The sequence below is a fragment of the Coffea arabica genome, chromosome 2c, assembly GCF_036785885.1.
Source record: "Coffea arabica cultivar ET-39 chromosome 2c, Coffea Arabica ET-39 HiFi, whole genome shotgun sequence".
Lineage (NCBI taxonomy): Eukaryota > Viridiplantae > Streptophyta > Magnoliopsida > Gentianales > Rubiaceae > Coffea > Coffea arabica.
The window spans coordinates 23,821,692-23,849,107 of NC_092312.1; the positions used below are offsets into that span (position 1 = coordinate 23,821,692).

Sequence of the window (27,416 nt, forward strand, 5' to 3'; positions counted from 1 at the left end):
ATATAGTATAACTGAGTCAAAAAATAATGTAATAAAAATATAAAAATTACTAATTCACCTCGAAATGGAGTAAAGTAAAATATAATTTGTCAGGCCTCGGATCATTTTTTGAAAAAATAAAATGAATCTCGACAGATTGTAACAGTGAAGTAGACTATACAACTCGAGATATCTATTTATTTGGTAGCTTTTGTTTGTATTGATTTACACTACCTTTATAACAAGACAGGCACACTCTCACCTAAACATTTTTTTCCCCAAAGAATGAGATTTGATTGTCATTGTTCGGAGCAAGCAATGAGTTGAAAAGTAAGGTAATAAAACCTTTCTAATACTTTCTTTTGGTGGTTTGCTTTTTTCGGTATTTTGTGAACTTGACGGCTAAGTCGTACAATACTGCTACTAAACTTTGTGAATGGGCGAAGGTTTCACCCAATTGCAAAGGAAAGGATAGGGATAACCAACAGCCGTCAGAGTTGTTGGCTTCATGCTTCATCTCACAGATTAGGGTTTGAACCTCGCTGTTAAGTTTGGAAGGGAAGGAGGGATTACAGGAGTGACGTAATGATATATATATATATATAAATAAAAAAGGCATCCAAGTAATATATAGAAAGGGGGTGACATCCATAGTAATTAATATATCAAGTTTCTTGGTTGACTCAATTTGTCAGCTGGTAAGGTTCGTTCACTGTTTGCTGGAGGGAAATTTGAATGGGGGATTCTCACTACGAGCAGTTGCAATTGGTATAGAGCCCCAATTAATGTCTTATTAATTCCCAAGCGTGGAATGGTTAAACTTCCAAACATGATCAAAAGACCCTCTTCTCTTCTCTTCTCTTCTCTCTAGTAACTTTTCTCACTTCTTCTCTTCTCACAAACTCCCAAACTAGCTTTGCTGACAGACGAAGGTTTCAGAAAATAAATTGACCTACGTACACAAGTTGGTTGTTTTTTGTTTTTTGTTTTTTTAACCCACAAAGAAAGCAAACATGGCTTGAGTCCAGCATCCCTCCAGGCTTCAAAGGGATGTACGTCCTCTCTCTGGTTTATTATTGGAGTACGCCAAGAACATGCTTTTGCTTTCAGTACATGGGATGTCATCATGGTAATACTTGGCCGTCGTGTGTATGGATCAATCTCCAAACATAAGCAATGGTTTACTTGAAATTTGGCAAAGCTCTTTCTTCTAGTTTTACAAACAAAAGGTTGGACCACCACCAGCTATCCAAAAAAAAAGATGCGAAATCCGACTTTGTTTTCCCAGCTGTTTCGTTACATTCTGCTTAATTTTTCATGCAACAGATTAATCAATCAAGACCACGGATCGGATATATGTTCTCACTAGCTTGCTATATATGCTGAAGAGTTCATTTTGGCAATGAAGAGATAATATACCACGTACATGTTTTGTTTTAACTTGCTTGTATGCCATCTAATGTTACATCAACAAACAATTGGTGTTGCTTCAAAGAATGCACAACTAATTGGATTCTACCTTAAAAAAAATATACTAAACCCAACATATATAGTTAGTTAGTTTAAGACTTATTGGTCTTGCAAAAAACATACAATTGCAATAATAAATACGGGCATATATACAGCACAAAATGAGCTAAGGCGAGTAGGCAAAGAAAGAAGAAAAGAAAAGGCCGCGGCATGGATGGTCCAGTACTTGGGTTGAAAGCAAATTAAGATTCTCCAACTCCATAGCCATGGCGGCCGCAAGCAAGATTCTCACGGGGATCATCTCCATCTGCCGTCTGGTCTTCATCAAATGGTTTCACGGGGATCAAAGTCTGCGCTTCTTATCTTTAACCTTCGCCCGTTCTAATTCTTCAGATAAAACTACGCAGAAGAAAAAGTGCTTATATTATTGTACAGTGTGCCTCGCCGACATAAACGGTGATGACAAGTACAGACAGCTGCCCAAATGCAACCATTGCTTCCATGTCGAATGCATCGATAAATGGTTTGCATCATCCCGCCATTTTACATGCCCATTATGCAGAAGTGAAGTCCCTCGTCATCTGCATTCAACTGATCGCAAGTACTACAACTTCTTCTTCTCCCCTAATTTTCTAAGTATTTTCTCAGAACCATTTCTTTCCATTTTGACCAAGATCTTAACGTGATGTTCTGTGAAAACAATATGCGCTTTGTTGCCTAGCTGCAAATACATACATACATACAGATTCGCTTTCTTTTTCGCAGCTTCTTTATCATATATGTATTGATACTTCTTTAGAAATTTAAAAATGATGCTTCTAATTAGTGCGCCCAACCTCCCGTGAAAAAACAAGTACAAATTTCGTCCCATTTTTTGGAAAGGAAAATAGGCCCTTTTTTTTTTTTGGAAAGGAAAATAGACTTGTTTCGCAAATGATCTTCTGTTCGACTTCCTTTTTTAAGCTTATTTATTTTTCTTGTCCTTTTAAGCTTCAAAGATTACTTACAAGTAGAACACAAAAGATAATAGACTAAATAACAATATATAATAGAAAATTCATTAAAAACTCACTTTTTTTTAGTAAAAATTTAGTTTTCCTTTTAATCTATAATCTTTTGTGTTCTACTCGGTTAGTAGTGTTAGAACTTAAAACGACAAGAAAAAGAATTATTAAAATATGATGTTTATGAAAAATATATAGTGAATTAATAGATGTTGAAATAGAAAATAGTATTAAAAAAAGATCTTTTGCGTCGTCACATGGTAAAGCTATGAAATGTGGACAAGAATAGGGGGCAATTCGAACACAAGCATTCAAGCAAATAATCTACACGAACAAAAGTAATTCTATACACGGGATTCCCTCAACCAATACTCAAACTCCAGTATTTCTGCTTTCAGGACATCTACGAGTATTCGAGCTACAAACTTTCTGGTAAAACCTATGGAATATATCTACGAGTCCGTCCATTCTTGAACCACTTTCGATTCCTGTCACATGGAATATTTAGTGCCTCATGGGTGAAATGATAAAGACGCCAATCCGAAACATAGAACCTATTGATTCATTTGGACCCAAAACTACTCTTCTTAACTACTACGGTTGTAAACGAGTCAAGACGAGAGTCGAATTTTGATCTAATCGAATCGAGTAACTATTCAATTTTACCAAGCTCAAATTCGACGAGCTCTCATTGTAAAGGTTGAGTTCGAGGTTGACCGACTCTCAAAGTTGAGGCGATTTGAACTTGAGTTTGAGCTTACTAGAGTTTTAAAAAATAAAAAATAATTATTATTTTATTATTAACAAAATAAATAAAATAGCATTTTTCTTTAACAAATGATAAAATATTAGGAATATATATATGTAATTTCACACACGCACACACGCACACATATAAAATCAAGTGACTCGCGAGTTAACGAGTTGAATTTTTCTACGCTCAAATTCAAGCTGATCAGTTTGAGCTCAACTCGAATTCAATATTGATCAACTTCAAGTTGAGCTTAAACCTAGTCGGCTCACGGGCAGTTTGATTTGTTTGTTGCCTTATTCTTAACTACTTAATATCTTTTCATCATTCGATTAATAGAGCAACCTGTGTTTTTGTTCAAATCATCATTTTCTTGACCACAAAGCCTGTTCCAATATGGGTTGTTGATGGATTGGGTGCATCATGCATGTTAATTGGGCACTTGTTAAGATGAGTTCAAGTTATTCAAAAAATAAAGTTAAATCCAGAAAATATTTTGATGCAGAAGGGGCAATAAATGTGCAAAGTTGTCTAGTTTCCATCTTAATCAGTTTTTGGAGAATTTTTTTTTTGGGTTAAATTTCAAACATCAGTGATCTACAAGAAAGTGTACACGAGACAGAAGTATACCATACCATGCACATACTATTCAATCAACGTACTAACAAAAAACTAGGAAATTCCAACTCGTAGATCAGAGCAAAACTATCCGCTAGGCTGGGATCTGGCTGGCTTCCAACGAGACAGAATGGATCTCAAATCTCTCAATAGCTGATCATACACCCCGAGCAAGGAGGGAAAATGTGACCTCTGAATTCCGGCTCATTCCTGAATCTCCAAATTTGATAGCAGCAAAAGAATTAAAAGCTTCTTCCAAACATCAGCAATTCTCTAAACAAAGTAACTATCCGAATTAAAAGCTTAAAAGGTAATTTGCACAGTTCTTAAATCTGGTGTTAATCTACCCTGTAATATCCTGTAGATCACTCTTTACAGGAACCCACCTCCAAAGTTAGAAATCTGAGCTGGAGTTTAGCAGATTACCAATCGGCTCTGGGCTGCGGATTCAACAACCCAACCAAATTCATCATTGTGGGTTTGGATTAATTCCTTTAGGACACGACGAAATAGTCGATCAATTTCATGAGACAACTGATGGGCTAAGTTCAAGTGTTTGTTTATCTGGAAGTGGAACATCAAAATAGTTTTCTTGAATTCTTCGTTGACATAGAGACTCCCGTTAAAACAGTGGTATTTTGGGCATTACGTTTGACAAGTGTTATGTTTCTTTTGGATTCTAGTAACATTACAGATGCTGTAACTTTTGAAAGTTACAGACATATATAAACTGCCTCAATCCATGGTTGTATTGTTTGGGATGTTAAATACTCGCAGAAGTGTCCAAAATTTAGGGTGGAAATTCCTTATATTAGCGATAAGCAGATTAAGAAGATTGGATAACGATAAACTTAAAACTTAAGAAGATTGAAACCTTCAAAATCGTAGCATGTGTAACATTCCAATTTTCCTTTTCATTTATGTGAACAGACTGGAAGTAAAGCTCTTACCAAGAAGAGTTCTTCAAAGATCAAAAAGTCCATTAAAATTATCACGACTTTATGTCCTCAGCATAATTATTTCAGAGTCCAGTGAATTATTTCAGATTTTAAAAAAAAAATCTTTCTGTGACCAAAAAAGAAAAGCTTTCTTATGTGCTTCGCCGACTTCTTACAATCATTGCGTCAGAAAAAAAAAAAAAAAAAGAAAGAAGAGATTTTCAGAGAATATGAAGCACGAAATTGATTGGATAAATGGCATCCCGGATATGTTGGAAATATCTGCAGGGGTTTGTTGGGCATTTATTGATGAGGGTCCTGGGGAGGATATATGCATAGGAATATGCATACAGAATTAAAGTAACTCTCTGTTTCCACCTTCCAGCTCTAGAAACATGTATTTATACTGCTTAGTTTCATTAAATGGCTCAGCATTGTGCAGTGAAAGAAGATACTCGATATATGATGATGTATATGTGTCTCAGCATGTGGTTTGGTTGGTCCATCACCTTCAACATTCAACCTGCTATGCAGAGTCCAGAGAGTCCAGACAATAACCTTAATCAATGCCGTATTTAAAATACTACTACTCTACTACCATCTGTTTCAGACACTAAAAGTGTGGAATCTGGATTTGGCCCTCTTCAGTTTAATTTATAGGTTCAGTTTACTCTCTGTACTCCACCCTCTTCAACCTGCAAGAAGCCATTTAACCATAAATCTATTAGGGAAGTAGTTGAAGAGGGTTGTTGAGTAACAATGCAACCATTTGGCCCAACCTATGCAACCAGTTAGGATCAGGCATCGATTAACCAGTCGAATAGTCCATGACTCCTGTAACATGAAGTTTTTATTTCTTATTAATAACTCGTTCAATTTTTAGCGTATATAAGACTAATTCTCAAATTAATGACAAAAAATTCATTTTAATTTGTAGGTTTAATGAACTACTCTGATTGACAACCTTAACCCTCACACTTCAATTTGATTTGAGCAGAAACATGAAGCAGTTGGAGTAAAGTTGACAGCACAAATTAAGAAAGCTTAAAGTGGTTGTTATCCTGAATAATCAAACATTAAGAAGAAAGTGGCCAAAACATAGTCCGACAAAAGGTTTACATACGGCTAAAGGGCCAAAATACACTATATTATATGACTAGGCTTTCTTGGAGCCAACAGCCCTCTCTGGGACTAATACAATAATACATTTCATCAAAGCATATATGGAATATTTCACTAGCTTAAGTAATTTGACCTAAAAGGGCCTTCTTGAGAAATAATTCTGGATAACTAACACCAATGTTTTTAAACCCGGACCAGGGAATGAATCGAAAAACTTTTCAGTTCACGGTTCGATCGGTTCAATCGATTCGACTCCGATTCAAAGATTTAATAATTTTTTAATTCATTTTAGTATTAAACATTTTGAATAAAACTAAATTATTTATTTTAAAAAATAAATACTTAATAAAATCGGTTGAACCTCCAGATTTTTCCGGTTCAATCGGTTCTTGACAGATTTTGATCGGTTCAATTAATTCTTTGGATGTTTAATTGAATCGGATCAGAGGCATGACCGATTCGTGATTCAATCGGTCAAACCGGTTGGTCGGATCTGGTTTTCAAAACATTGACTAACACATATGCATGTGTGTTCTAATTAAAAAGAGAGAGACCAATTGCTTGGAGACCCCAAAGGTCGGAAGCCATGCTTCAGGGCAGCTTGCCAGACTTCTTCAACGTTCAACATGTTCTCTCCACATTCATGCTCAGTCCATCCTTCTAATGCGTGCACTATGCCAGCTGCACGCACTGCACTTAGTGCCCTTCTTGGCAGCCAATTCTGTGCGGTAATGCATACATACAACAAAACCAAGTTTATTAATTCTATCATACAAAACCACAAAGACTAATTAAAAATCAAATCGAGTGTGAATTTTAGATGGATGGATTAATTCACAGAATGTTGTTAACATAAAGAAATTTTGCTCAATATTGGTTTGATTAATTAGCGACTATTTGGGGCGTGCTAATCGCGTGCGTCACAAATTATATTGGTGATCATTGAAAGTAAAAAAGAAAAAAAAAATCTAGTTATTGGTGCGTTTTGTGAAACAAGCAAAAATACTTCGATTATTTATTTGTCTAGGCATGCCTGTTTGATCCTAGAATTATATCTTTTTTCTATACATAATGCTTGAGCAATGGATTTGATGTTTAAAAAAATTTGCCATTATTTGTTATTCCAGTCTTATCCTTACATGAAAGAATAACAAACAACTACGTCCTGCTCTACATTTTCATGATGTTTATATAACTGCAACTGCTATACTTATTTACTATTACTACTATGATTTTCCCTAAAATATGCACGCACGCGCGCACACGCACACACACGTAGGGTGTGACTGTCTCACCCCCTAGTAAATAGTTAAATGCGAGTAAAAGAAGTTAGCAACCTCGCAAGAGTCAAGGTTTTGGAGGGAGGCGGGAGCCAGCATTGCGGGGGTATGCAGATAGGAGCAGTCGCTGCGTACTTTCTTCGGAGGAAAAGTCGAGAAAGGAATAAATAATGCCCCTTTTGGTGCATTCAGCTGCTGCTTTTCAGTCAATCCATCTCCAACCAACCAAGTCTAACACCACATTCAATTCATATGTTGTTGCCATCAATTAATAATGCAAGGACTTCGGTTACAAACATATATCGTACAAAACATGCCTACCTTGTAAGCCGCCACGCTCTTGGACAGTACTACCAGGTTGCTTTGGGAAGCCACGCTTTGCTTAAGCTTCTCAAACTCATATTGGGATGAAATGTTTACCTGAAATTACGAATTTTTTTAGAAAGATATCCAAATGTTAGAGGTCACAAATATCTCTTAAAATGCAAATGTGAAGCCTAAAATCTTTATACTAGGATCTTGATGCAGGTCACATCCATAACATTTGTCCATGAATTCGTACATATGTACACTAATTTTTTTTTTTTAAGTGTAAGCGGAAGATTTTGAATTCAGCATCTTTTATTTACGCACGCACACACACACACACACACACTCTCTCTCTCGAAACCAACCAACTCATATCTCCCCCAATATATGTACAAAATCTTGCTTTGCAGAAATAAAATATTGCAATTTCTAAGGAAAAATTTGAACGTTTTTCATAAATATATTTTTTAATGATCTTTTTACTTTACATACATCAAATTATTATAACACACTTTTCTATAAAATCTCTAAAAATAGCAATCCAAACAGGCCTTAAAATAGGTTTCTTCTGCTGTCCCTTGTGTGGTGATCTTATAAGATTTTCTTGCCTAAGCCTAAATGTAGATGATTACTTTTTCTTCATTTCCAAAGCCAACGTTTTTTTTTTTTTTTTTGGTAGCTAGTTATATAATTGCATTTAGGTGGCCAATCTATGAAGTAAACGATGATCTTATGCAACTATAGAGTAATATGCCAACTTACACTAAGACACTAGTTGCTCCTTTCCTTGATCTATTTACTCATCTTGGAAGAGACATGACGAAACAAACGAATAAATAAATAAAGAGAGGGACATCAGATAAGGGCGGCCATATATGATAATCATGTACTGGTACAAGTAAAAGGCTAAAACAACAAACCTGAATACCCCTTTCGCACAAAGCCAACGCAACAGAACGAGCAACTTTGGTGAGGTTGCCAACAAGGAGGACTTCAGTGGTTCCCTTAGGAATGCTGTTAAGGACGGTGGCAACCGCCAAGCTACTTCCATCCACCACCCTCAATTTCAGCTTAGGGTACCTTCGCATGAAAAATTCTCCATTTTTGTTCAGTTCCTTCCGCTGCAAATTGTAAATTCTCCATATATTTTTAACTTGCAAATAATATATATATATATGTATATATGAGATCCCCTCACACCAAAAAAAAATAATAATAATGATCTATGGGTTCTTTTTGATAGCATTGCGAGGAATTATTGACTTTTGCCCTTAAACTTGCCTGGTTAAGTAGGCCGAGACTCAACACCTTGGTGCCTTTTGCTTCAGCATCTAGTATGGCCTTCTCAATCAAGCCATTAATTGCTCGGGATCGCCATTTCTTCAAGTACTATTTAATAAAAATTAAATTAAATTGATATAGGCAAACAAATCCCACAAATAAACCATCTCATTTCAACTAGTTAAGTTGATCTTACCTGCACATTGTACCTTGGTATTGCCCAAGACTGCAACTTGAGCTTTTCTAACTTGTTCCTCTCTAAGATAAAGGTACGGCCGTAGATGGAATTAATAATCGCGGACCAAAGTGTAACTGGCCACATCAACAAAATGTACCATGTGGAACCCTCGGGTTTGGAGGCAACAGAAGCAAATCCCAGACGAATATGGTATATGGATTGTGGGGTTGTTAGGTGGGTCAAATGTACCACGTCTGGGGCATCTTCTTCTCTTTGCAATGAAGTTTCGTGCAGCGAATCGGTGGATTTGTCCATGGTACCATAGATATAGTCGTAGAAGGGCATGAATAAAGAGTAATTTGTTCGGAATTGAGTGTGATGCAGAGAATGATACCTGTTGTAACACAGGTACTTCAACAGTGATTAAGCAAATAGAAAGTGAAAATCAATCACAAGATCTGATAGAATTAACGGTAAAATCTTGTTAAGTTTCACGTAATTCTAATTTCTTTGATTTTAGTAAAAAACAAAACTGGTGGCACCAAACATCTAACACATTATGTACTCGCAAATCTCTTCTTATCATTGCCATGTTGCATAGAAATTTCGAGTGTGTTTGAATAGTAGATTATTTCGGATAATTTTTTTTTTGAAAAAAAAAATACCGTAACAGTTTTTTAAGAGATCACTTACAAGTGTGTATCCAACAAAACCAGGGATTGGATTTGATTGAATTTGGAGGTCACTTACGAGGGTGTATACATTAGATACTTGAGAGGTGGAAAGATGGAGAAGAGTCTTTTGGGAATTAGCTCAAAGTTGCAGTGTCCCATGTTGTTCATTAGATCAATGTATGTGATGTAGCCGAACATTGACGCAAGCGATGCAGTTCCAGTATACCATGTTGCCAATATTGGAATTGCAAACAGCAAAAAATACGCTATGTGCTCTCCAAAGGGATGAATCACGGCTGCAGACCACCACCACAACCAAAAATTTTTTTTTTTTCAAAAGATTAATAGAACCCTATTTCTCTTTTTATTCATTAATATCTGCAAGAAAAGAAATCAACTATTTCCACAAAAAAAAAAAGAAAAGAATTGATGAAAATACTTTTTGTTTTTTGGATAGTGTGTTCTTACATGTTATGGGCTCAGTGACGATGGAGGAATGATGGTGGGAATGGTAACGAGAGTAGAGAAAATGGTGGTGCAGTGCTCTGTGAAGCCAATAATAGAGAAATTCCACAGGACCACTATGAAGCAGAGAGGTCAAGATCACACCATCCGTCCTCCACAACGGCAGCCGAGAAGCATTAGACAACAAATTGTTGAAGATGTAGAATAGGATTCCATTTAATATTATTTGGTCATCCCTGAGAGGAAAAAGCAGAAAAACAAATAAGTACCAACTTTACGTGAGTATAATAATATGATTCCTAATACATCGAAATTCATATCTTGTGCATAAAATAAAATCTTTAGGTTTATTTATTTTAATTCATAGACTATTAACCATGCTTGTGATCCTGAAACCTATAGAACTAATTAAAAATTTCCTACTCCCAAATGCAAGGGGTGGATATTGATATAAAAGTACATATTCCAGGAATCTGATCTTGAAGATATGCAAATCTGAGGTATGTTTTTCAGAAACAAGTCACAGTTAACAAGGGTTTTAAGCATTTTAAATAGCAGCTTGTGTTTTCCTAGGATTAATCTACCAATCATTCACACGTGCATGGCCATCATAGAGATCGTCACCAAGTTACAGGCAACTTCCCCATTGGAACCCAAGAACCCGCCCACTCCTCGTCACGCCTTTCTCACCCCCAACTACCAAGTATAGAATTAGAACTCTGAACTTGATGAAAAATCACACGAGATCTTCGGCGCTACTTTTTCGGTGGTAATTCAGTGCCACCTTTATATTTATGCAAAATATCCTGTTTATTTAATTTGTCATGTGCTGTTTATTTAAATTTCTTTTACTATCATGTGATGAGTGAAATTGACACTAAATTTGACACCGAATAGTGGCATGGAGGATCCCACTTGGCGGGAAACAACCTTTTCCTGTCCATTAGAAAGAACGCAGTGGTTTCTTGGAATCATATTTCCCCATATATATATTTTTTCTCTTTTCGATCTTAACAACGAATGAAAAAAACAAAGGTATTTGTAATTAGGAGATCAGAAAAGATTGAGATAGTCATTAAGTAACAGTAGAACGGACCAATTGCTTTCTCTGTCAACTTGTTCAAATTCAATGGTCTTGTCAACAATCCGGTTCTTGCCATTAGCTGTTCGGTGACGAGAAATGCTAATCCAGATTTGATCGTGAAGCATCCTCCACAAAAGAAAGGGGAGTATAAGAAGGTTTGTGAGGTCTCTCTCGCTTTCGCCTTTTGTAGCGTTTGAATAAATGCTATGAGCCACCCATGGTGCCAGTACCACGTACTTCATATCAACCAAAACAACAACAGTTATGCAGCCAGAACAAAGTAGAGTAGTATGAAAAATCTAAGTCCATAGTTTTACACGCTGTTGAAGCTTAGATCTATATGAGATTTAGAGATTTCCATCAATCCACAGCTAAAAAGTCATCATGCATCGAAATGGAATAAGCAAAAGAACAAGAACTTGGAAAAAAAAAAAAAAAACTATTCACAGTTGAGAAAGATGAGAATGAACATTTTCATGTTGTGGAAGGAGAAAAGAAGCACCTTGAAACGCCCAAGAGGCGTCCATGGCCAGTCAGTGAGGAGACCTGGTGTTGTAGCCATTTTCTTTGCTTCTTACTCTTTGTGTGAGGGATGATTACAAGCTCTTTTCTGGGCCTTAAATAGGGGTCTCGCATTGGAGACGACGGCATACATCAATGTTCGAAATGTTCTTTATCTTTAAAGTAAATGGAATTTTAAACATCATTTGTGGAAGTGTTGGCATTTGTCGCAGCCATCAAATGTGGGCAACACTAATCACGTGGGAGTGGAACACTCCAAGACTCAGTTATGAGTTCAACTGTGACACTAGTAATGATTTTGAAGGACTAATTCCACTGTAAACCTCTGAGCTTGTATTATTTTTTCATTATGTTCCTTAAATTTCAATTTTGGACATTTAACGTTTTAAACTTTTAGTTATGGATGGATACTTTGCAACCTAAACTCTTAAGTTCGTCCAATTTAAGTCCAATCAATGACTACTTTGTGAAAATTAATGACAATGCACCCGTTTTGTTCTAACTGCAATCTTTTCACTTTTTTTTTTTACCACTTTTAGTACGTTATTATTGATTTAAAAGGTCTCAATTACTAATATTATTAGCAAAATTAACGAGATAAAAGATGACACAAACTAATGAGAATGCACTATTTTATTTTTGTTATGATACCTTGGTACATTTTGACTACTACTTTTGACACATTATCATTGTCTATACCCTTAATTTTGCTAAAGTTGATATTAATTAGATTTAAATACGATAAATTTGAAAATGTAGGATGCAAAGTGTTCAAAATTAAGAATTTACGGTGCAAAATTGAAAAAGTGATATAAGTTCGGGAATACACGAAATGGAGTTTATCCGATTTTGAAGGCCAATCTCTTGTTGGAATTGATCTCATTCCTAAAATAAACTCGCTTGACTCTTAGCCAAAGCACATTCAACTACACGACGAAAGAAGACCTTTTACTTTTACCCTATGTACTTCATTGGTGTAGAACAGCTCGAACATAATCTGCCTCCTGTTTATTCTATCCATATATACCGACCCCATCCCAAAAAAAAGTACCCTTAATATAATGAAGGGAATTCGCTTTCCAAGTTTCAACCTTGTTAAACCAGTCATAATTTTACACTTATCAGCCAAATGCTAGTATAAGAAGACTCACAAAGCCTAGAATTTGTGGGCCAAGGCTGATTTTGCAAGTTTTGAGGTCCTGCCAAAACGGTTAGATATTTGATGCCGACCTTGCGTACCAGGTTTATATTTATGGACAAATGTTTTTTCTGAGCAGAGCCGAAAGACAATTTCAATACGTAATGGAGGCGGAATTGCTTTTGCCTTTTGCTTTCTTCGGAGTTGGCACAAATTCAAAAACTAGCCTGCCCGAAATTAAACTACTACAGTACTTATTATGTACGTCGGGTAATCGAAACTCGACAGAAGACGACAGCACATTATTATTGTTTTCTGGAACTGCAAAATGTGACGGTTTCACAGGAGGCGACGAATTTGGAGCTGAATTGAGTTGGGCAGTGGATTGGACATGTCACTTGCATTTATTAGGGAAAATTTCAGACGCCTCCTTTGAGGTGAGGTTTTTGACAGTTTCACTCGCCTTTTTTTTAGGTTTTCAAAACGTTAGACACCTCCTTTAGTGATGACCAGTGAAACTGTCAAAATATTAAAAACTTCACGAGAGGTTTTTGAAAATATCCCTAATTATTATTAGCTATGGCCTGTGGATTTAATAGTTAAAATGTATACCGCAAATTAGAATTGAGGTATGAATTTTAGGATACAAAATAGAATCAGTCTTTTTTCTTTTTGGTTACTCCTTCCTTACCAAGCTGGCCTAGACTTAATGCCTCTGTTTTTTAACTCGGACCGGATCGACCGGTTCAACCGATCAAATCGAAAATCAGCAAGTTGGCCGGTCCGAGTTAATCCTAAAAATCGGAAAATCAAAAATTCGGTCAAATCAGGTCAAATTCCGGGTTTGATCAGGTTTTGACCCGGTTTGACCGGAAAAATGAACCCGGTCTCTTTATTTTTTTTTTTTATTTTTTTTTTACTTTTTTTTGAAAGGGCAGAATATTTTTAATATGATGTTTTGATCCTTAAGTTATTAAAAATTATTAAGATACCTCAAATATTTCATACTTTATAAATGTTGTCTTAAAGTTTGGTGTTATTTTTCAATTAAATCCATAATTTTAATTTTAAACTTGTTAATGCTTATTAAATAATATAAATTGCTACTTGATTGCTCTAATTTATTTGTATTTTCTTATTAAATATATTTGAAACATCAAATATATATGAATATACCTTTATTAATATTAATATGTTATTAAGTATTTTACATATAATATTTTAATTTTTAAATAAATTTTATTTATGACGTCATCCGGTTCAACCCCTATCGAACCCGATTGAATCCATTGACCCTTGACCCCTGAGTTCGACCGAATCGATATTCGGTCCGGTTCTAAAAACATAGCTTAATGCACTACCAATGGTTAATTTGAGCATATAATGTTTATACTCTCACATGTACTTCTATACATGAGTAGAAAATATACAATAATGTTAGGTCACAAAGAAACACCATCGTCATTATATTTTTATTTAAGCGGTCGCATCGGTGTTGTTGAAAGTTGAAACAGAGTATTTGAAGATTTCTTCACATTCATACATAATATTCATTCATCCCACCCACTGGCCAAGGCAACGGTTTCAACTTGATATTTACTGAGTTCCCAATTAGAAGAAAAAGAAAGAATTATTACATATAAATGGAAAAATAGTAGTGATGGAAACTGGGGAGTGAAAACCCTCGTCACCTGTAATCCTTCTTTTTGCTTGCAATAAACACAGGACCTACTGCATATATACTAGAATAGATAAAAATCAAGGCAGAAAGTTGCGAAGTCTCCTACTTTGATTTTAACATGAATCGCCAAAAAGACCATGACCCACGTGACCGAGAACTGACTACAACAATTTCTTGTTTGGACAAGGTAACTCTTCTACTCATTCAACATTTAAGAGTAATTCAGAAACAAAATTTCCTCATTTGGCATACAATAATGGCAGCAGCACAACTGATTTCAGTTTGCAGTTGGGGAATTAATTGGTGACCAATACTACATGTATTCGACTTCAGTGAATGATTTTAAGTAGGCCACTGGAAGGCCCAGTGGTCGTCTTGGTGGTGTGTGGAGGGAGGTCAGGTTCAGCCCTTGCCTTCCATAAAAAATTTTCACAATATGTGATGGTTTTTATTGGCCATCTTCGATGGAGTTTTTGCTCACATCGAGTCCTCTTCCCCTTCCCCCTAGACTAGATTATCGGAATCATATCGTTGCAACAAAAAAAAAATGATTTTGAGTAGTCATCCATCACATTTTTTATGTCACGATAAAATGTCAAACGTCACAATCAACTTTGTACATAGTTTAAGAAAAATAAATTTTGATTAAGATACATAAGCTACTAATAAATGTCTTTTCATTATTGCCCTTTAGTTATACTTTAAAATTTTGTAAGTTGAATTTGAAATACAACTATCTAAAAAACAAAGATAGTTTGTAGCATGAATAATTAAGAGAATATAACTTAAATGCTTTATCTTGGGACTTGTATTAAGGGTATAATGAAAAGGTTGGATTATATTTATTTCTATTTTAAATCATGACAAGTATTTTGGGACAAACCAAAATAATAACCATGACATTAAAATGGGACTGAGGGAGTACTTTTTTTTTGAGATAAAAAGCAAATTTCATTCATCAGAAATCGTCCCGCACGATTTGATTTACATAATTATCCTAATAACAGATGAAGCATGCACTAGAAATACAAGAAATTTTCAAGTTGTTTTCTAACAAAACAAATCGCTGCAATTCCCTTCTATACATGTTGCAATCGCCAGATTTACTAATCAATTATTTTAAACTCCAACAATGATGATGATATCTATCAAGATGGACCCAAGACTCAAAAAAATTCTAGATCTAACAATTAGATTTGAAATAAATTCGAATCTAACAACAAAAACAAAAGAAGAAAAAAAAAAGAAATTTATCACTAAAAACCCCTAAGAAATAGAAATTTCTCATTAGGAATCCTTATAAGAATCAGAGAACTCTCATTAAGAAAATTTAGGAGAGAAACTTCACAAAAAAAAAAAAAAGAAATCTATGGGAAGGAGACCATGGTAAATTGACTTACGAAGAGGATGGCCTTTTGAAAAGAGGAGAAAAGGAGGAGAGAATGATCTAGTTCTATCTCCGAGCTCTGTGCTTGTTAATGATTTTAAGTACTTGCTTTTAGAAATAGCTGTGGATTGTTTCTAAATGTTGACAATGTTGACCTCTAATAACATGTGTGATCAATTGATAATGAAAAATTGATTCAGATCACTAGTTGGTATGACATAATTAACTTGATATAGGTTTTTTTTTTTTTTTTTACGTCCATTGCCAAAAAAGTCTTGAGCTATAATATATCCATCCGGCAGTTTATTGAAGTCTAATAAATTGACATGCCAAAAATTTCTTCAGTGTGTCCAACATATCATGTAGGTAATCTTAAAGCTCTTCAATGCACTTAACTGAAATTGGTCAAGTTTTGAGAATCATATAGTGTCGCATGTTTTGGCAAAGTTTGGCATCCTTCAACACACGGAAACTTTTGCTATTAATGCTTTTTCTGCTACTGGAAAGGTGAAAACCTGATCTCCTCTCTCACACTTTTCCTCGAGGCCGGGGAAATGCATCCACCGCCGGCCCGCTCCTAGCTAGCTGCCTTATTTACTGACGACGGTAAAGAATTTACCCCAGGATAAGGTCAAATTTGTACCAACCTCTTGAATTACAATCTTCTAATTAGTTTTCCTTCTTGTCTCCGGATTTTGCAGGGGGAGTTTAGAAACTGGACTTACTGCATATTTTTAGTCCAGTGCTTGGACTATAGTCTATTGGATCAATTTAGTTTCTCAAATTACCTTAAAGCTGCAGTTTCTTAGGTAAATACTTCATGTATTTGACTCAATGTGGGCAGTTGACAAAATTTTTTTTATTCTGATGGGAATAAATAGCCTGAATTTTGCGAACAGATATGCTAGCCAGCTCTACGCATGCAAATCAAACGAATATTTGCGTTGTTTTCTAGGCTATATCACAAATTTTCCCATCCTCACTACATTTTCAAGTAGGAAATCAAGAAGTAAAAGTAAGGAGAACGATATGAAACATGAAATGGCCCATTTTAGAAGAGATTTTTCTTTGAAATAATTTGTTAGCAGACCGATTTGCAATTAGAAGGGTTATTTTTCATTGTTAGTAATTAGCAAATTAATTTGATAATTCCACCATGTTAAGTAGAAGGGAGAATTGCAAAATTACTCCCTCGCAGACCGTCACATTTGTAAAGTATCCATCCTAGTTCTTCATATTTTGTGCGATGCATATTTGTCCCAAAAAGTATTTAACTGCAGTAATTGAGTCCCAAATCCAATTTCTTCTTAATGTTTTCCTCAAGAAACTGTGCCCACTCCATGTCCTTAGAAATTTAGGAGTAAAAGCGAAAACATATAACCCTTACTTGAAACAAATGGCATACATAAGTACCATATGTTAATTGTGGAAAGCTGAAGCAAAAAAAATTTGTGAGTATGTAATTATGATGCACATAGATGTCTCTTTTCAAATGAAAATTTGTGTCTTTTCATTTTTTCCCCCTAACTTGTTAACACGTTACCTGGTCATGTCCTTTTTAGCAAAAATATAATAAATAAAAAAAGTTGCATATGAACTGGGAATTACACCAAATTGCAATAATTTATGTGTTAAGGACCAAAATAACTAACTATTTACGGCATTCAAGTCAGTCTAAAGCTGATCATTGTTTATGTATCGTATTCATGGAATGCATATTTGCGTCTATAACTAACTATTCAAGTCACTCTGAAGACCACCATTTCTTACAACTTAGGGTGCGTTTTTGTTTTTTTTTTGTTGACAAGGGAACCTGCAGCAGCTACTCGAGAGTGCACACCGAATAAACCCCGTCTCGTGCAATAGCCTGGCAATCACACGAAGGGGTAAGATGCACTAGGCAAATTTTGTGCGACGGGCGGATGTCTCAAGAGAGGTTTGAACACGGATTGACAAGAATGCATGACACAAACTTAGGGTGTGTTCGATAAAATTGAAGTTTGAATCCATTAAACTATTGAATTGTTAAGTATTAAATCTGATACATTTGAATGCATATCACATTCAATGATAAGTGAATAGTTTATCACTTAATTTTAGGAGCAAGTTTTACCTAGAAAATTCAATACTACTTAATTAATTCAGATGTTCAATTTTTTGTTATCAAACGGTTTGAATATGTTAAGATTTGATCCCATTAAGTTTAAGTGCTGCATTGGATTAACAAACAAGACCTTAATGTTGAATGATGCAAATCTAGCTTTACAATGTCAGCTTTCAAATGTGTTTTTCAGGTTAAATCATTTGAACTTTGTGGTGGCGATTGCTGAAAATATCGCGAGCACATGTTTAGGTTGCTTCTTTCTGCAGATCGCTATGACTCCAATGAATCTCGAAGATTAGCACATTAAGATAAGTTACAAAATAAAGCTATACATTAAATTGCGCCATTAATTTACACCATATGGCATAAGAATTATACTAACGGCGTGAATTGGACAACTCAAACTTGTAAGACCGTCTAGTGTATTCGTTTAGTGCTTAAATCATCACCAGCATGTGTTATATTGGTATTATCAATCTTATTAAGACTGGCTAATTATTTTGATTACTTTGGAAATGTGAGGAAAACGTTTACGTTTTTAGGATCATGATGGCTCAAATGGCAGTTGTTAATGCGGTTGTCTCCTGTATTATTTCGTACACATAATTAGAGTGATTGACAAAAATGACTTCAACAACTGCCGCCACGCCACGCCACGCCTAGAGGTGCTATCGAGCCGAGTCGAGCTCGAGTAGCACCATACTCGAGCTCGAGCTCGATCAAAATTTGTGCTACTCGAGCTTGAGCTCGAGCTCGATCGAGTAAAAAAATTTGGACTCAAGCTCGACTCGATGAAATAAAACTAAACTCGAGCTCGACTCGTTTGAGTTCGAGTAAGCTCGAGTAAATATCAAGTCCGAGCTACTCGAGCTCGAGCTCGAGTTTTGAAATAAATCTATAATTTTTTTAAAAATATATAATATATAATATAATATAAATAAAATATGAAAGCTCGATTAAACTCGACGAGCACTCGAGTATTTATTTCTTGAGGTCGAACTCGACTCGTTAAATTTAACGAGTAGCTCGAGCTCGATTTTACCGAGCTCGAGTCAAGCTTTTGATCAAGCTGCTCGCGAGCAACTTGACTTGCTAACACCCCTAGCCACGCCAGTATCGGATGTCCCTCTCAAGTCGTGGTACGCATCCTCCTCCCCCACACCACACCGCTTGAAGAACCCATTAATCCCGGACTGCCGGGCGTAACCTATTGGAGAACCTCCCACAAGCTCGACTCATTTTCCGGCATCGCGAAAGTAATCATGCAGCTGGTGTCCAATCTAAACATGCAGTATTCTGCGTGCCATAACGGCGGGTTGTGTCACTTTTGCCCATCCCCATATCTCTCGTCTTATCTTAATGGCTATTCTCCATCTTTTACTAAAAAGAATTGCCACGCCAGTACAAGTGCCATTTTTCCATCCTCATCTTAGAATTTTGATTTTCTTTATATCCCTCCCCGTCTCAAAAATGGTGCACACCCCTAATCGTGTCCGCGTAATTAGAACAATCCATCAAATTATATAGTAAATCAATAATATTCTCATCATGTTGGGCCGGGGTGACTTAGGTGGTAAGGAAAGGAAGTTAAATGAGAAGTTTCAAATTCGAAATCTCTTACTTACGCTTAAAAAAGAAGAAAGGTATTTTCATTATTGTTCATTCTAACCTTTTAAAAAGTGCACAAAACGTCTAAGAATTGAGCTAGTCAAGTTAACAAATTCTAGAGCAGTTAATATTAGACTTTGACAATGGACCAAATAGGATTATTGGTAAAAAAAAAAAAAATTAATGGACCATTAGAGTTACTTACGCTTAAGACAGCTCAGATTTTTCCTTCAAAAAAAAAAAGGACAGCCAGAATTTGATTTTGGTTGGTTTGTTGAACGTTATTGATTTATGATTAAACAATTTAATTTACTGTGTTAAATGCCATTGTGAGAATTTGTTCCTTAACCGAACTATAGGTTTCCAGCAATTATATCAAGGGATAATTTCAGAAACCTCCCCTGAGGTTTCTAACAATTTCACAAAGCTCCCCTTAATGTTTCAAAATTACACATACCTTTTTTTTGGAAAATTTCAGAAAATTCAAAAAAAATCAAAATTGACTTATTCTCTCTCTCTCTCTCTCTCTCTCTACCAGTAGACACCAAATTTTTCTTAAAGACTTTGTTAATTTTTATTGTATCTTTATTTTTATCATTTATTTTATTTTATTTTATTTTATTTTATTTTGTGTTATTTTGTAGGAAAAGAAGAAGAAATGGAATTTAAAAATACGATTTATTTTTAGCCCAATCCAACAGAGATATCCAATCAAAAAAAATATTTTCCAAAAGCCCAAACCAAAACCCCCAACAAAAGCCCGACTGCACAAGCATTTTCAGGTAGCCATAGCTTCTCCTCTTGTTGATTTAACACGATTTTCATGAAGATTCAAACCCATTGGACATGAGTTCTAAGTTTTCCTTTTAACCAGGCTTGTCAATCCCTAATATCTCTTTGCTGAGTCCGTTGTGTGATTATGCTAGCTGGAAATCGATCTTTTCGGTCATTTGATGTGGTCTTTGTAGTCCTTTGAATTGATGCATTTGATTGAAATAGGGAAATGAAGGAATCATGAGGTTGACCTTGCTATCATGAAGCAAAATCTCTGTTTTTCTTATTATTCTGCCATTTTTTTTAGCTTGAATATGAGTTGCATAATCTTGTGATGGGCTCTGATTCTTGTGTTTAGTTGCTGCAATCTTGAGTCTCATCTTTGCGTTACATAAAAAAAAAAATTTATTTTTTCCTTGTCATGCAAGATTGAGTAATGGTTTTGATGTTTTACTGGATTCAAGTCTTTCTGGGTTTTCTCATGTGTGCAAGATCCGTAGTAGTTGCTGGTTCTACATAGGTTTTGAGGCAGTAGTAGTATATTTGCGATTTGGCCCCAATTTTTGTGTAATTATAATTTGATCCCCAACATTTACATAATTACACTAAAGCCCAAATTGTGATAAATGGATTTATTTCTTCCCTATTAAGTTTTGATTTCTTTTCACATGTTTTATGCATGTTAGAATAAATTAATCTTTGCTCTTTGGAGTATAATTAGGGCTTTGAATAAAATTTGATGGATTTAGATTATTTAATCAAGATAATTTTAGGAATATATGTAAATGAGTTTGATTTAATGGGCTAGTATTTTTATTTGTTTGAGTTTGTATATGGATTTAATGCTCAAGGCTAACGTTTTTTTTTTTTTTAGATTTGATTTAATAAAACAAATGAACTGATTCGTTTTTTTTTTTTTAAATAAAATGATCCCTTTTTTTTTGGCTTGGGCCGAAAGGGTTGTGGCCCAAGAAATAATAGAATTGGCCCAAGGCTTTTTTTGGCTAAATTAGAAACGAAATTTTACAATCAGGCCCCTAAGCTTTCATGTAATTTTAGTGTGGCTCTAACATTTTGGATTTTTTCAATTAGGTCCTTCATTTAATTACATTTTGATCCCTAAACTTTATTTTTCTTTTGATTTTGACCCCTAATCTCTTAAAAATTTTAATTTGACCTCAAAAAACTTTTAAATTTTTACAATTGAGTTCCTAATAGTTTCAATTTCTTAATTATAATTGTTTAATTGTTAGCCATGCTTCATTTAAATGTATTTAATTAGTAAATTTTAGAAATTTTATGTTTATTCATATTTCTTTGAAATAAATAAAGTGAATTTATTATAGGTTTACATTTTCTTTTAAATTATTAATTAAATTAGTGTATTGACTATTTTGTTGGTTTTGGAGTATAAATAGGGCAAATTCTACCTTATTTAACCACTATTTCAAAAGAGATACCTTCTATTATTATTTTAAGTTCTTTTATATGCTCCTCCGTGTTTTTTAATATGCGATTGCATGTTTCGAGAGCCTTTTCTTTTATTTACTCATTTTATTCATTTTAAGTTTTTATTTATTTTCTTTAATTTTTTATGGTTATTTGGGAGATATTGAAATGCCAAATTATAATAGATAAGTGCACAAGAAATGTGTGTAGTTAGATCATGTAATAGATAGATTTTATTTTTGTCAAAAATGTAATTAGTTAGATTAATGTAATATACAGGTTTATTATTTTCTCAATTCCCCTTTTAGATTGTAATTAGGGCTCCAATGTAATAGTTAGATCTTATTTGCTTGCATGCTTGTGTGCTTATATGTTTTTTTTCGCTTTTGTAGGGTTTTTGCATCTAAATATTGTACTTATGTGTTATGTGGTTTACATGCTTTAGGTGTTTATTTACTTTATTCAGGCTTCATTTATACTTTATATCTTTTATTTATTTATGTATAATGAGTGCATGACATCAACACACTAGTCCAACGCTAGTTGTGGCTTTTTCTCCCGATTTTTCACTAATACAACGCTAGCGAGAGTTTATAGAAATGGGCTAGTCTAATGCTAGACCATTTAGACCGTCTTCGTGTTAGATTCATACATTGTGTGACATTTATTCCATCTCATGCTTCTTTTCCTACTTTTAGGTTATTTTCAATTGCATGATATTTTTCCTACTATATTTCCCTTACCCTATATATGTTTGAATTACATCATTTAGAATTGCATCTCATTTTAGAAAATTAGAAATAAGCTAGTTCATTTATTTGATTAGGTTAGAAGAGTGATCCTTCGAATATGGGAAATGGGCAAGTATGACTTTTTTACCTTAATGTGCCATTACCCCTCAATAAAAAGAAAACTTGAGTCATGAATCTTAATCTCCAGTACCCGTCATGTTGCATCCCCTCGTCTAGTTCATACATATTATCTATATATAATAATTTCCTTTTTTGAGTCTCATCTTTTGCATTTTTCGTGATCTTTTCAAAAAATTATTTTTGAGCATCACAATTAATGTGATTGATACCAATTAAATTTTAAAGAGACATTTCGATCCTGTCGATATCCTTTAACTCTAGATTTGCATCCATATTGAAGCATAAAAAATGTAATAAGTTTTATAGGTTAGATTAGAAAAATTTTTGATTAAATCTAGCAACTAAGTTTTGTTAGGTTGAAAGGGTGTTTTAGATCAAATCTTGATATTTCATTTCTTCAAACGTGACTCCCGAACTCTTTTATCTTATTTTCAAAGATCCGAAGTCGTCTAAAAGAGTTTTATTTGTTTTTACTTAAAATATATTTTGGATGATTTGTACACCTAAACTCAATACCAAATAGCGACTCCTATTTTTCTTAAAAAATCCTTTTTAGACTAAATTTTGGGTCCAAACCGTTACACTTTATATGTCCCATTTTAGGCCCTTTTCCTTTATTTTCTAAAATCAAAACTCATTTTCTAACATTCTTTTTTCTTTTTATTTTCAAAAATGGGGCGCGACACTACCTTACTCTTTCTTCCATTTCCTTTTTTGCTAAATTCCTGCCACCCATTTCGCTCTGCCTAATATTCTTCCTTCAATTCAAGACCAAATTCTATCTATCATCCCTTGCCCATATTCATCCCCTTCCTTCCCTTCTTCTTCTTCTTCTTCTTTTTTTATCTCTATTCTCACCTCTTTTTTGCAAATATGACTAGATTCATCCTTTTATCCTTTTAATTCTAAGTGTAATGGGTTTGATTTTTCTGCGTCTATTTATTTTATCGAATGTTGGTTGATTATGGGTGACAAAACTTAGTGATGTCAAAAGTCAAGAATTTGAGGGATGGATGGACTTTAAAAATGGATGGTTGAAAAAAAATAAAGGAGACTACAAAGAAAGGAAGACGAAAGAGCTGTGCTATTGATTGTTAATGAAATGTTAGTTTTTTGTAAATTTTAAGCTTGAGTTTTATCCAATTTAGCACGAAGTGACAGATTTAATTGACTGGTGTAGTAAATGAAGGGTTCGGGCTACTGAACATAAATTAGGTTTGTAGTGTTTTGAGTGCTAGAATTATTGGAATTTATTTTGATTTAAATTGGGGTGTTTTCCTGGCTTTTTGTGGTGGCCTTGCTTGGAAGAAGGCAATCATCATAGTTGAATTTTTTTTCCAAAATTTTTATTTTTGGCAGAAAGAGTTTGTTGGCTTTGGTGTTGAAAGAAAAACAATCAACAAAGCTATTTTTATTTTTCGTTTTTATCTTTTAGACAAAAAGGGTAGTTTAGAATATTCGAAGGAATTGGTAGCCTATTAGGCCTATTTTAAAGCATAAATAGTGAAAGAAAGAAATGTGAGTGTAATATTTAAAACCTAAAGGGAGTTTTCTGAAATTGTTAGAGACCTTAAGTGATAGGATGCATAATTGATATTAAATTTGTGTATATTTTTCCCTTAATTGTAGCCAAATATTGTGTTAATTGATAAATTCTACTTATATTTGGTATTTGGTGATAATTGTGGCGAGGCGGAGCGAAAAGTGATAAAAGGGGTGAAAATTGCTGTCAAGTCTAGAGATGTGGGATTTGCAGGTAAGAATTTTCTAATTCAAGTTGGAGTCCGAGCAAGGCATTGGCCATTAAGAGAACTTTTGCTTTTCCTTTAGATGTTTGATTTAATTAGGAAACAATTAGTATTATCTCTTTAGCGTGTTTCCTTTTTCAATGGGAAGTTTGTTTTATTTTCCGAAGGCAAAAAAATAAGAGGTAGTACTAGTCTGACTATGAATATTTCCAAAAAACAATACTTTGGGGGTACACGAAGATTTTGGGGGTGACTAGTCTCGCATCAAACTCTTCGTTCGTTTTCTTTTCTTTTGCTTTTGCCCTCCTTACTATCGGATGCTAATGCAATTTACTTCAATGAATTCGTGCGGATTTTCCTGAATGATACGGAACTAGTTTTCTCTTTTATAGCCAGGGAATAACAAGGATTTGGTTCATTCGCCTATGTGAGATTTAATTATTTTTATTAATTTTTTTTATTCGTTAGTATTCTTATGTGTTTTGGTTTAATTTCTCATGGTTGTTAATTGTTTGAATATTAAAGGCGCCTGATATTTAATTCAATCTAACGAACTATTACCAATTAAGACAGTAAAATTTGTAATTGTTTAATTATCTTAAATTAGTGGCAACTAATGTGATTGATTTCATGTTAGGGAAACGTATGATCTAATTTAAATAAACCCTGATAGTGTGTTTATTGATTAGAATAGGGCTTTTTTAGTTCTAATGCAATCAAGAGATTAAATTCTATGAACGTACTTAGGATTATATCTTGGTTAGAGAAATAGTTAACAGACATGCCTTAACTATTGAGACGGTAAGAAAAAGTTGGTTGTCATCGAGTATTTGGCAATTATAACCTATTTATTAACGAATAGATGAAATAATTATTGCATTGATGAGCAGTTGTATGAACCACTTTCGGAGTTATATCCTTGGCCAGAGCTTGTTTCTTCTTAATTTGAATTAAATTAGCCTTAATTTAATTATTTTTATTTACGTTGATCATTTATTTTAATTTTAATTTCTCAAAACTCCCAATTCGCTTTTGCTTGGAAAGAGATAAAAATTTTTCCTAATTCCCGTGAAGGCGACCCTATTTACTATTATACTCATTTATATAATTTTATAAGAAAGAATTTATTGTTGAACAAGCTCGACACCGAGGTTTCTGAAATTTACCTCTTGTATCAATTTGAAAACCAAGGAAGCTAATAGTACGACGACAGGTAGCGTAGGGTATCTTAAGTATCTACTAATGTAAGAATTCGAAAGAGAACTCGTAGATAATTTTGTTTAGACGTTCCAGAGGATTGGAATGAGTTTCTTGAATGGAGGTAGAGATGGCAAATTGGCAGGACGGGCGAGGCTTAAATGGAACTGAAAAATACGAGTCTATGCCCAAGCAGCTCCATACAGGTCAGGGGACTAACAGGGGTTAGGTGAGAAAGTGACGGGTCTTTACTAAGTCTCCCATCGGCAGAGTAAAATTTATACGTATAGTTTTCTGTCAGAGAGTGACGGGTCTTTACTAAGTAAGCGAGCTAACTTGCGTTGGCGTCTGTCTTTCTGCAATTTCTTTGGAAGATATAATGAACCTGCAATGAAAAACTTTTATTGATTCATTTATTAGTTTCACCTGCCAATGAGATTTTCTTATCTTCCTTCCGTTCAACATTAATCCACACCTGCCAATGTGATGACTGATGAAGCTATTATCTCCATCCATCCTCAGGTTGATTTCCTTTCCCGTGAAGGTCATTCCGCCTAAAACAAACAAAAAAAAAAAAAAAAAAAGGCATTTGTAATATGCCTCTGCACTTGGGCCACAGCCACCGCAAAGTACATTTGAAAGGTCGTTTTAAGGAGCTGGCCCCATGAAAGATACATTTTCTGCTAATCCAACTAACATCCACCTTGGACCCCTCTCGATGGTACCGCTCTTATCTGCCTTCTCCAGTTGAACTTGTATCAGAGTTGCGCATGTTGCCTTGTACATACATGATACATGACGTCGTCTATGTATATTTTGCTAATGCCGATAGCCAAAAATTGAATGCATGGAGTGTTGGACATTGCTACTTGATAAACTTCGCGGGATCATTTTGGGAGACTACAACATATGCATAAACCTACTCAACTTCGAAAGACTTGTCCACACCAACCAATTTTTTTTGGGTGTTGGGGGGGGGGGGGGGGGGGCATTTTAAGATATTTCGCAGTTTAAAGGTGGTACTGACACTCCCTTTTAACCCTTTTTTTTTTTAGTAATTGTTTTAAGAAACTGAAAGTGGGAAAGAGGATTTGAACTAAAATCTCTTAGTTATGAGATTTCAACCTTAATTTTTTTTACCAGAATACCTTTCAACTTTTTTGATTATATAAGAACACGAAATTATATTTATGCTTTCATTATAATTATGATCACCGCTTCTTCTTCTCTTAAGTTGTAATTGCAAATTAGCAATGAAATGGGCTTTTTTTTTTGTATTTTTCAATTACATAAAAGAACAATCAAAGCACCATTAGCAAATATTTGAGTTGGACTTTTGACACTCAAATGTATTTATGCATGCTTTTTTTTTTTCCCGACACGATAGATTATATCCTATACTTTTTCCTATTCTATATATATTAAGGGGAGAGGGATTTAAAAAGGTCAAAGAAAAATCCGATGAACCACTATCGATTTAAAAAGGTCAAAGAAAAACCCGATGAACCACTATCGGTTCAGACGGGTGCGCATCCACTAGCGAAATTTTCAGAATAGTCTAGCTATTAGAATGCAAGTCAAGAATTTTGATATCTTAATTTACACTCGAATAGAGTTTTAAAACTCTTTTGGCTCCAACTACTCTAAGAGTAGAGTCGTTGGTTGTATTTATGCATGCTCAGATACAAAAGATTTGAGCCTGACAATGAAGTAAGAGGAATGCTTTCCATTGTTTCTTCGGAAATTAATGTGGTACCTGTTGCCATAAATCGTTGTGCTCTAG

General features: G+C 34.6%; 1 protein-coding gene across 4 annotated transcripts; it reads right to left on the minus strand.

Annotated features, from left to right (window-relative positions):
• Window positions 1-5,003: 5,003 nt before the first annotated feature.
• On the minus strand, window positions 5,004-11,924 carry LOC113726929 (very-long-chain aldehyde decarbonylase CER1). Of its 4 annotated transcripts, XM_027250849.2 has the most exons (12): window positions 11,656-11,831; window positions 11,166-11,389; window positions 10,073-10,305; window positions 9,681-9,900; window positions 8,949-9,324; window positions 8,753-8,860; window positions 8,392-8,592; window positions 7,484-7,582; window positions 7,220-7,393; window positions 6,437-6,603; window positions 5,540-5,594; window positions 5,004-5,455 (listed from the first exon to the last, which is right to left on the minus strand). In XM_027250849.2, the coding sequence occupies exons 1-11, from the start codon at window positions 11,713-11,715 to the stop codon at window positions 5,558-5,560; spliced, it is 1,899 nt and encodes a 632-aa protein (XP_027106650.1). In that variant the 5' UTR covers window positions 11,716-11,831; the 3' UTR covers window positions 5,004-5,455; window positions 5,540-5,557. The 4 variants fall into 4 exon arrangements, with proteins under 4 accessions (XP_027106650.1, XP_071931506.1, XP_071931507.1 ...); XM_072075405.1 differs by lacking the exon at window positions 11,166-11,389 and having other exon boundaries at window positions 11,656-11,924; XM_072075406.1 differs by lacking the exon at window positions 7,220-7,393 and having other exon boundaries at window positions 11,656-11,836.
• Window positions 11,925-27,416: the final 15,492 nt, after the last annotated feature.